Below are 11,827 nucleotides of genomic sequence, written 5' to 3'. Positions count from 1 at the left end.
TCCCAGTTGGGCTACTCGAGGGTCAGGGACCCACTAAGGAGGCAGTCTGTCCGTTCTCAGATCTCAAACTCCATGCTGGGAGAACTACTACTCTCTTCAAAGCTGTCAGACAGGGATGTTTAAGTCTGCATAAGTTTCTGCTGCCTTTTGTTCAGCCATGCCCTGCCCCCAGAGGTGGAGTCTACAGAGGCAGGCAGGCAGGCCTCATTGAGCTGCAGCCTCCTTAAGCTCCCCCCAGTTTGAGCTTCCCGGCCGCTTTGTTTACCTACTCAAGCCTCGGCAATGGTGGACGCCCCTCCCCCAGCCTCGCTGCCACCTTGCAGCTCGATCTCAGACTGCTGTGCTAGTGGTAAGCAAGGCTCTGTGGGCATGGGACCCTCTGAGCCAGGCATGGGATATAACCTCCTGGTGTGCTGTTTGCTAAGACTGTTGGAAAAGCGCAGTATTAGGGTGGGAGTGTCCCAATTTTCCAGGAACCATCTGTCATGGATTCCCTTGGCTAGGAAAGGGAATTCCCTGAACCCATGCAATTCCCTGGTGAGGCGATGCCCTGCCCTGCTTCAGCTCACACTCCGTGGACTGCAGTCACTGGTCCAACAAGCCCCAGTGAGATGAACCTGGTTCTTCAGTTGAAAATGCAGAAATCACCCATCTTCTGAATCGCTCACACTGGGAGCTATGGACTGGAGCTTTTCCTATTCGGCCATCTTGGAACCAGAAACAGCCCACACTGCACCAGTTTTAAACATGAAACTCACTTTACAGGAAATGAAGTATGGGAATGGGCTCATGCTAATGGATTTCACCAGTCTTGTATGTTCCTCAACATCCTGAAGTGGCTGGCTCAATAGAACAGTGGAGTGATCTTTAAAGCCTGAGTTGTAGTTCTAGCTTTGCTGTGGCATTGCCTTGAGGGGCTTGGCTGACAATCTCAGAGGTGGCAATGCTGGATCCCAGCATCAAGTATATGGAACTATTTCTCCCATAGCCACATCTATGTCTTCAAGAATGAAGAGGTAAGATGCGGGCCTCCTCTCACTATTACTCCTGGGTATCTAGTAGCAAAATTTTTCTTTTTGTGCTCAAGAAGCAAACTTTGCTTTCAAGAGGCAAACTCTTGGCTCTGCTGGGCAAGAGGTCTTAGTTACAAATTGAGAAATTTTTCAACGGTGGAATCAAAATGATTCCATTGAAATGAAAATTGTGTCTGACAGCTGACGACTTTGAACTCTTCACTCCTCTCAATCAAGAGACAAAGTAGGGATTCTGCTACTGGCTTGGGTGATGGAAACTGAGAAAAAAAAGGAGATCAGGTTCCTACTACACCAGGGGCTAAGGAAAAGTAAGTCGGATATGTCTAGAGAGCTTCTTAGTCCTCCCGTGTTTTGTGATTAGAGTTAATGGAAAATCACAGCAACCCCATTCAGGCAGGACATCTAATGGTTCAGACTCTTCTATAATGAAGGTTTCAGCCATCCTGCCAGGCCAAGCTCCATGAACCAACTGACATGCTATCTTAGGGCAAAGGGAATGTGAAATGGGTAGTGAAAGAAGGCAGTTACAAATACCAGCTTCAACAATGTGAGCTGCTGCAGAAACCACGACTGTAATAGTATTTATCTAATGGGTTAATAATATCTACCAGCATAGGTGGGAATAAAAACAACCAAAAAACAAGTTATTCTTTCAAATGAAATGCTTAGGGAAAAAGAACAACTTTTACTAACAGAAATTTCTTAGCCTCTGGAAGGCCATTTGAGTCAGTAACATATGCCAGGAGACTTCAGCAATATCATGCTCCATTGTAGAAAACAGCAATCTGATCCTTTTCTCTCCTCAATCATTAATGAGATTATGCATTTGGGTTGCCATAATCCTCCATGGACAAGTACTTCCAATCATATGCTCCAGTTTCTTCTCAAGGAGCTGAACGAAGTCTCGGCTCATACATCTGAAAAGACAGAGACATGCCATTAACTAAAAGATAGCCAAAGAACCTATGCTGTAGGAAGCACTGTGAAGGATAGAAAGAAAGTTACAGTCAGCATGGAAATAGAAATTCACCTGCATGGTAAGAGGTAGTCTAGCTGGCAATAACAAATGATGGCGAGGGTGTGGAGAAAAGGGAACCTTCATATACTGTTGGTGGGAATAAAAATTACCACAATGACTACGAAGAACAGTATGGAGGTTCCTCGAAACTCTAAAAATGGAGCTATCATATGGTCCAGGAATCCCACTGCTTGGTATATGCCCAAGAGAAAGGAAGTCAGGGTACCGAAGAGATATCTGCACTCCCATGTTTGTTGCAGCACCATTCACAGTAGCCAAGATTCGGAAGCAACCTAAGTGTCCACTAACAGATGAATGGATAAAAAAATATGGTACATATACACAATAGAGTATTGTTCAGACATAAAAAGAATGAGATTCAGTCATTTGCAACAATATGGATGGAATCAAAGGTCATTATGTTAAGTGAAATAAGCCAGGCACAGAAAGACAAACTTTGTACTTTCTCACTTATTTCTGGGAGCAAAAATGTAAAACAACTGAACTAATGGAGACAGAGAGTAGAATGATGGTTACCAGAGGCTGGGAAGGTTAGTGGGGGTGGAGCGTGTGGGAAGTGGGGATGATTAATAGGTAGAAAAATAGAATAAATAAGATGTAGTATTTCATAGCCCAACAGGGTGACTATTGTCGGTAATAATTTAATTGTACATTTAAAAAATGAAGAGTATAATTGGATTGTCTGTAACACAAAGGATGAAAGCTTGAGGTGAGATACCCCATTTACCTTGATGTAATTATTACACATTGTTGTCTGTATCACAATATCTCACATACCCCAGAAATATATGCATCTGCTATGTCCGTACAAAAATTTTTTAAAAAGAAGTAGTCTAGCAATACAAAGATGTCAATCGAGGGACAATGTGCACCTCAGACTATGGTGAGAATGGAAGTCTCTATAGTCTTCGAAGAATGAGTTAGATTCAGATAACATTAGCCTAAGTAACTGTGGAGACAGCCGTAACTATGAGTGAGGACCAGGGTTTGAGAAACTCAAGGCAGGGGCTGTTCCCCCATGCTCACCCCCAGTACTCTATTGAGTCCAAGTGCTTAAAGAAATTGGACAGTTCCTATTTCTACTCACCTTGCTGCTTCCTTGATGATGGATTCAAAAAATACTTTCTTGACTTCTATAGGTCCTTGCACTCTTTTAAGCAATTTGAAGATCCTTTCGTATTCTGAAGATATTTTAAAAAAAAACCTTCAGTATTATCAAATATAAAGAAGAATAGAAGTGAATCTATATCTCAGCAATCATGCTTCATAGGCTAAAATGTTTTAAATGCTTAAATCAAGATACCCGCACATACAAATCTAAATAATAAAAAGACACCTGCACATACCTACGAATGGAACTCTTTTAACCATAACCAAGTAAGAAAAGAAAAGCAAAAGGTGTACTATGCTTTAGTCAAAGAAAAGAGGAACCACCATAAACTATGGGCAAACTCAACTCTGGCAAAGAATGAGCCTCAACAGGTAACATGAATATCTTCTGAATCATAGAAAGAGAGCCTTCCTATAGTTTTATGAAACAGATATTCTTATACTACTTACTTCGTCCAATGCTTTGGATTTCCTTCACTATTTGATGTTTTATATCAGCATTAATTTCTTCTTGGCTTTTGGGTAAAGGGACTATTTCTCTGCATTTTAGGTCATCTCCAGAGAAATTGCTGGTAACAATTCCTCCCACAGGTGCATTGCTACCAGGTTTCTGCATCAGCTTATCTTTGCTGAAACCAGCGAAGTCATCAATCTGAGAATCCAATTGGATGGGTGGAATACCATCTCCTGTCTTAAGCTCTAGTGAAACAGATTTTGACAAAAAGCCATCAGTTGGTGTTTGACCATTTTCTTTCCCCTCCACATAGATATCATGAATGACAGATCTGGAAACCAAACTGAGAAGCTGAGCTGTGAGAAATGTGTGTTTCATCACCCCTCTGGGTACATCTATGTGCTCCTCAGTTTCTAGGGAATTATTTCTTTCATAAATGGGAGGATATACCGGGGGAAATCTGAGACCTGATGAACTGAGGCCAGGACACATAATACAATAAAACCACCTCTTATTTTCTGGCCCTAAATAGATATGGAAATCAAGTAAGACAGAACAACTCTAAAGCAACATTCACAGATCCCTGGTACTCATGGGATAGTTTCAGTTTGTTATGCTTTACAAGTTGAAAGCAGCAAGTCCCACTTGATATCACGATTTCCCAAATTCACTTACAAACCACCAGGCTTTACTGAGCTGGAAGCCAGACAGCTGGGATACACCTCAAGCAGCCTCCTCTCTACGTCAAATATATTCTGGGAAAATAGAGGTGGCCATTACTGCTGAAAGTTCTATACGCACTCCATCACCAAAAAATCCCTTTTAGTGTATGATTTTCCTCATCCTTCCTTTCTGTCTCAGAAAAGTGACTTTCTTTTCACTTCAGGTCTGACACCTCTCATTTATTCATCGTCTGTGGCAGGCAGCATGCCAGGAGCTGGGGATCAGCAGTAAACAGCCCAGAGAGCAACATTCCCTGCCCTTGTGGAGCTCACATCCTCATGTGGGGCAGTCAGACAGCACACGCACAATGAGCAAATGAAACAAACAGCGTTGGGCTGGTGGTAGGGAAGCAGTCCACAGGCCTGTGGGCAACAGCAGCAGAGGGAGCCCCAGGAGTTGCCGCTGGTTGGGCAGAGCCTTCTGTGGAGGTACCCTTGGGCAGGGCTTGAAGGAAGAAGCAGAGCTGCCTGCACAGAGGCAGAGGGGGAGTTCCAGGTTGCTGTGAGGCCAAGGGTATGGGCTGGAGTGGGGATGGATCAGGCACTACGGGGTGAAGGACAGAAGCAGACAGAGTCAGGAGATGGATGCGGCCTGTGTGAGGAGAGGGTGACGGAGGCCAGGCCATGCAGAACCTCGCAGACCAAAGCTGGTTCACAGTCGGTTCTGAGTGCTAAGGAGAGTGGAGGATGGGTTTTCAGGAGTGACATGGCATGATGTGATTTACACGCCAACATGATGACCTGGCTGCCGGGTTGGAGCGTATGTGTTCGATGGGGACAATAATGGGAAATGTGGAGGTATCACGGGAGCTCAGTGATTGATCATGGCAGACTGGAACAGAAGGAGAAAGAGAGATGCTGGGGTTCAGAAATTTTTTACAGTATTTAGAGAAGAGAAGAAAAAGAAAGACAGAAAAAGAATGATAGGGGTCGGATGCAGTGGCTCGTGCCTGTAATCCCAGCATTTTGGGAGGCTGAGGTGGGTAGATCACCTGAGGTGAGGAGTTTGAGACCAGCCTGGCTGATATGGCAAAACTCCATCTCTACTAAAATTACAAAAATTAGCTGGGTGTGGTGGCTGGTGCTTGTAATCTCAGCTACTTGGGAGGCTGCAGCAGGAGAATCACTTGAACCCAGGAGACTGAGGTTTCAGTGAGCCGAGATCATGTCACTGGACTCTAGCTTGGCCAGAAGAACGAAACTCCTCAAGAAAAAATGTAGGGATTCACGAATACGGACAAGAAATTAAAAAAAAAAATGTGGAAAATGGAAATGCTAGAAGGTTTTCATGAAGACGCGAGTGAACAACTGTCAAATGGTGCTGAGAATTAATGGCAAGTCAGCTGAAACCGTTGACCTTGACAAGGACAGTTTCTCTGGAGGGGATGAGGCAGGAGGCCACTGCACTGGATACAGCATGAAGAGGAGGGAGGGACAGGCTTACTTACTCTTTTCTTTGGACATGGCAGAGCCTGCAGTAAGGCTGTCTCCTGCTCCGTGTTTCCTTGCCAACAGGGCCATCCTCTGCCTTTTCTGATATGAAGGACTGTCACATTCCCTGGGACGTTTAAACACGGGTTCAGGATCTACAGCCACCTTCTCTGTTTTATCGGTCATTGTTTCCTGAAAAACATCAATGAACATATTCCATTCATGACAAAAATCTAACAATCACAAATGGCAAACAGTTTCATATGTGTATACAACCAAGACTTTGAATCATTAATTTCACTTTTAATCATGAGCCAAGATTTACCAAGTCTCAACAAACACTGTTCTCAGGAAAAGAAACCTAATTTTAATGTACACTAAGTAAAAAAAGAAGAAATGGTATAACCAAATCATCAGAATGCTTGGAATAAGCAGCTGTCATCAACAAAAAGATGAAAAATTATTACCTATTTGAAGATGTATAAGCCAATCTGTATTAACCCTTATTAGGAAAAATAGATGTATAAACAATCTGTATTAACCCTTACTATACATTATGTTTTAAATTAATATAATACATTATATTATACATCATATATATTTAATATATAGTATTTATACTTATATATTCAAATAGATGTATAAACCAATCTGTAGTAACCCGTATTAGGAACTCTTATTAGAAGACTGATAAAAACTGATAACAAATCTGACAAGGACTTTAGAAGAAAGAAAAACTACAAGATCAAGGCAAAAATACAAGCCAAGATCACCCTGAACTCAGACACAAAAATTCCAAATTAAAGGTGAGCAAATAAAATGCAATAGTACTTAAAAAGGACATACATCAGCCATGGTGGAGTATATTGCAGAAAGACAACATAATGATTTAACATTTGAAAATCAATAAATGTAATGCACCACATTAACAACAACGACAAAAACAAGAGGGAAACACCACATGATCATTTTCATACATGGGTCAATGTTTAAAGTCCATTCGTGATAAAAAACTATCACCAACTTAGAAAAAAGGGCAACATTCCTATTCTGGTTAGCATATGTACAAAAAAATAGTAAATGCGATACTTCGTAGTGACGTATCAGTATTTTCTCCCTGAGTTTAAAAACAAGACAAAGATGTCCACTATCCATTCACAATTTACTGGAGGTTCTAAAAGAGCAGTAGCATCAGGAAAATATAATAGGTTTAAAATTTGGAAAGAAATAAAACTGTCAATATTCACAGATGACATTGTTCTGTACATAGAAAATGCAGAAGAATAAAATCATTATGTTTAATAAGCAAATTTAGTCAACTTACTAGATAGAATAAAAACCAACGGCATTTCCATATAATTAATAGCAACAAAAAATTAGAATATGAGATTTCAAATGTCATTAAAAACAGTACCAAAACCATCAAATATTTAAGAATAAATCTAACCCAGATGTGCTAGAGTACTACACAAAAATTATAAAACATCACTCAGAGAAATTCAAGACTGCAGTAGATGAAGAAAAATATTCTTTCCATGCATTGGAAGACTTTTTTTTTTTTTTTTTTTTTTTGAGATGGAGCCTCACTCTGTCGCCCAGGCTAGAGTGGAATGGCACCGTCTCTGCTCACTGCAAACTCTACCTCCTGGGTTCAAGCGATTCTCCTGCTTCAGCCTCCCAAGTAGCTGAGATTACAGGCGCCTGCCATGACGCCTGGCTAATTTTTGTATTTTTAGTACAGACGAGGTTTCGCTATGTTAGCCGTACTGGTCTCGAACTCCTGACCTCAAGTGATCCATTTGACTCGGCCTCCCAAAGTGTTGGGATTACAGGCGTGAGCCACCGCCCCTGGCCGGAAGACATTATTAAGATACATTATTGTCAAGTCTCTCAGAATGATCATAGCAATCATATTTAAAATTCCACTATGTTAACAAAAGTTTTTCTGGAAATTGACAAGCAGATCATTTTTTAAGTACATGGAAATTAAAGATTTGGAAAAGTCAAGTTTTTTTAAGTCAAGGAAAAGACAAAGTTTTTTTAAGAAAAAGAACTGGCTAGGTGCAGTGGCTCATGCCTGTAATCCCAGCACTTTGGGAGGCTGAGGCGGGCAGATCACAAGGTCAGGAGATCCTGGCTAACATGGTGAAACCCCATCTCCACTGAAAATACAAAAATTACTTGGACATGGTGGCGGGCACCTCTAGTCCCAGCTACTTAGGAGGCTGAGGCAGGAGAACGGCGTGAACACAGGAGGCAAAGCTTGCAGTGAGCCGAGATCACGCCACTGTACTCCAGCCTGGGCGACAGAGCGGGACTCTGTCTCAAACAAACAAACAACAACAACAAAAAGAACTGAGTTAGTAGAAATGCACTACTATGTATGAAATTTACCATAAAGATAGAGTAATTAAAACAGTACGGTATCAGAGCAATGACAGGCAAATACACAAAGGGAAGAGGACACAGAGGCCAGAAAAAATCTGGCAATACAAAATACAGAAGAGCTGTAAATCAATGTGGAAAGGACAGTGCTTTTCATAAATGCACTTGATAAATGCAGGGAAAATACAAACCTTGACTCTTACCTCTTCCCACTCCACAGAACTTTGTTAAAGATGGATAGACAATCTAGTAAGCACTTAAGATATTGTCTTCACAACTATAGAATAGGCAAAGATGTTTTTAGTGAGGATAAACAAGCACTAACCATAAAGAATGAATTCTTTAATTAGACATAATTAAATGGAAAACTTCCATTCCTCAAAGACACTATTAAGATACTGAAAACAAAGCATGTTTATAGATTATATATTATGTATTATATGGTATAGGCTATATATAAAAATATATATTAATTACACACACATATACATATATATCTGGCAACAAATGAGTGGAATCCAGAATATATCCAGAACTACAAATCAATTTCTAAAAAACAAACATCCCAATAAAATTTGGGAGGAAAGCTGAATAAGCACTTCATAAGAGTCTACTACATGGCTAATAATCACATCAAATATATCTGGTCCCTCTGACTGTTACTCCATGAGAATTTATTTCAGATGATTGGGAGATCTAGAAGAAACTTAGAATATTATCATCATGAGTGTAATGAGTTTAACCATTGTGGAAGACAGCGTGGTGATTCCCAAAGGATCTAGAACCAGAAATACCATCTGACCCAGCAATCTCATCACTAGGTATGCACCCAAAGGATTTTAAATCATTCCACTATAAAGACACACGCACACGTATGTTTATTATAGCACTATTCACAGCAGCAGAGACTTGGAACCAACCCAAATGCCCATCAATGATAGACTGGATAAAGATAATGTGGTACATATACACCACGGAATACTCTGCAGCCATGAAAAAGAATGAGTTCATGTCCTTTGAAGGTACCGGTGTCAGCAAGCTAACACAGGAACAGAAAACCAACACCACACTTGTTCTCACTCATAAGTGGGAGTTGAACAATGAGAACACATGGACGCTGGGAGGAAAACATCACACAGCAGGGCCTGTCAGGGGTTGGGGGGCTAGGGAGGGAAAGCATTAGAGAAATACCTAATGTAGCTGACAGGTCGATGGGTGCAGCAAACCACCATGGCACATGTCTACCTATGTAACAAACCTGCACATTCTGCACATGTGTCCCAGAACTTAAAGTATAATAATAAAAAAAAAAATTGTCATAATGGCATTGGGTGAGGCAAAGATGTTTCTTAAAATAATAAAAAGCAAGAGCCATAAATAATACACTGATTAATAAAATTAAGAGAATCTGTTCATCTAAAACACATTGAGATCGTGTAAAAGCAAAAAGATTTGAAGATACTAAAATTGTATATGTATTTTTTATATGTACATATATGCCTGTGTGCATGGGTGTATAACTCAATACAGAATATATGGAAACTACAAATCCATTTTTGAAATGCAAACATCTTAGTAAAGCTGGGGGAAAACCTGAAAAGGAACTTCATAAAAGACAAAGTTAAATGACCAATAAACACATAAAATGGTGCAAAAAACAAACAAACAAAAAAAAACATAAAACGATAAATAGCTGGGTGTGGTGGCACTGCAAGCCAGCCTGGGCGACAGATGGAGACCCATCTCAAAAGACAAACAAAAATCAATACATAAAAACAATTTTCAAAAGGTGCTCGATCGGCCGGGCGCAGTGGCTCAAGCCTGTAATCCCAGCACTTTGGGAGGCCGAGACGGGTGGATCACGAGGTCAGGAGATCGAGACCATCCTGGCTAACACCTTGAAACCCTGTCTCTACTAAAAAAATACAAAAAAAAAAAAAAAAAAGCCGGGCGAGGTGGCGGGCGCCTGTAGTCCCAGCTACTCGGGAGGCTGAGGCAGGAGAATGGCGTAAACCCGGAGGCGGAGCTTGCAGTGAGCTGAGATCCGGCCACTGCACTCCAGCCTGGGTGATAGAGCGAGACTCCGTCTCAAAAAAAAAAAAAAAAAAAAAGGTGCTCGATCTCATTAATCAGCAGAGAAATGCGAGTGTAGACATAAGGTGAGATCACTGCACCCCCATCAGACTGGCTGGAATGAAAGACTAACTGTATTGCGAGTTTTCCAATGTGGCACAGCTGGAACCTTCGAATATTTCTGGACCCCCATTCCTGCACAGACACCTGAGGCTGTGGCTGAAAGGTCAGATAGAATCCCCGCGAAGAGTTCCTTCAGAATTGAGATCAACCGACCGAGGAAAAGCACCCCAACCTTGGGCAGAACAGCGTTCTCAAGGTCACATGACCTCCTTCATGGCTGACACAGAGCTCCCTGAGTCTCTCCATGGGCTTAGAGAATCCAAGGAACAGCACCCCATTCCCCTGCGGCACCAGGAGAGAGCACCCACAGATAATAATTTTAGAAACCTAGCACCAAGAGAAAGCATATAGTAAACGTCTACATCAGGGAAAAGCAGAACCAGGTAAAAGCTAACACATTCTACCTGAGAGTGAGCAACATTGAAGGACAAATGCGCCCCGGCGACATCAGCATCCTAGGAAGAGTCCCTCGGGGGTCGAGATAAAGCCCCCAACAGTGACCCCACAAGCTGCGATCATGCGTCTGGGGCACAGCCACCCCCACCACGTTCCATGAGCACAGACAGGGTCCCCAAGGCAGAATGCCCCCTCAAGACGGCAACTGAGCGGGAAAGAAACGCCAGGGCACCCAAGGCCGACACAGGCAACCAAGGTATGCCCCCCATCCCCGGGCTCAGGTCATTTCAGTAGGAAAAGTCCCTAGCATCACCGAGAGGGAGCCCACAAAGAAGCCCCCAGCCCAACAACATAGCCGAACCGGGTGCCCACGGAAAACGCTCCCCCCGGCTAACACAGGCTCCCATGGCGGTGTTCCCGAGCGGAGCCACTTCCCCAAGGGAGCCCTACCACACACCGGTCAGAGAACACCACAGAAAAGATGCTTTCCAAGGAGAAAGGACACTTTCCGGGATGAAATTAAAAGTATCCAGGGAAAAACTGCCCACTCATAGTCCTGAAGTCCTGACCTTGCTGGAAGAGAGACGTCGGCACCTCACAAAATGGCAGTGAAGCTGTGGCGCCTCCCTACTGGTGGCACTTTATAGAAACCTGCCCTCTGGGAGTTGTGGGAAATGTGCCCCCTAGGGCACCTGGGAGTGATGTGCATGAGGAGGCGTCTCACCAGAAGCAGCGATCCGTTCGGCCCAAGGAGGATGGAAGGAAGGGAAATAGCCAGCCACAGCGTGCCTGCCCCAGCCGAACATTGGGAACCTGTTGGGGGCACCAGGGTCCTGAGGAGAAGCCTCGTGCCCCAGAGAACCAGGAAACGCACCCTTCTCCTTCGCTGACTCTGTCGCCTTCTACAGGCGACCTTTAGTAACAACTGCACAGCAACATAAGCAGAGGAACACAGAACCTTCTCACACAGCGGGATGAAATCGCCTGGGTAACAGTGAGTCCCCGGCTCTACAAAGCAACCAACCAATCAAAAAAAGAAAGAGAAAGAAGAGAGAGAGAG

General features: G+C 42.7%; 1 protein-coding gene across 2 annotated transcripts; it reads right to left on the bottom strand.

The window, feature by feature from the left end:
- Nucleotides 1–1,341: 1,341 nt before the first annotated feature.
- On the bottom strand, nt 1,342–11,572 carry LOC115896086 (cancer/testis antigen family 45 member A10-like). Of its 2 annotated transcripts, none has more exons than XM_030926536.1 (5): nt 11,337–11,572; nt 5,808–5,982; nt 3,634–3,882; nt 3,161–3,254; nt 1,342–1,951 (listed from the first exon to the last, which is right to left on the bottom strand). In XM_030926536.1, exons 2-5 carry the CDS (start codon nt 5,974–5,976, stop codon nt 1,837–1,839), a joined length of 627 nt encoding a protein of 208 aa, XP_030782396.1. In that variant the 5' UTR covers nt 5,977–5,982; nt 11,337–11,572; the 3' UTR covers nt 1,342–1,836. The 2 variants fall into 2 exon arrangements, with proteins under 2 accessions (XP_030782396.1, XP_030782397.1); XM_030926537.1 differs by having other exon boundaries at nt 11,492–11,566.
- Nucleotides 11,573–11,827: the final 255 nt, after the last annotated feature.

The sequence above is a fragment of the Rhinopithecus roxellana genome, unplaced genomic scaffold, assembly GCF_007565055.1.
Source record: "Rhinopithecus roxellana isolate Shanxi Qingling unplaced genomic scaffold, ASM756505v1 contig4826, whole genome shotgun sequence".
NCBI classification, from domain to species: Eukaryota; Metazoa; Chordata; class Mammalia; order Primates; family Cercopithecidae; genus Rhinopithecus; species Rhinopithecus roxellana.
This window is presented reverse-complemented; position numbering and strand designations above follow the sequence as displayed.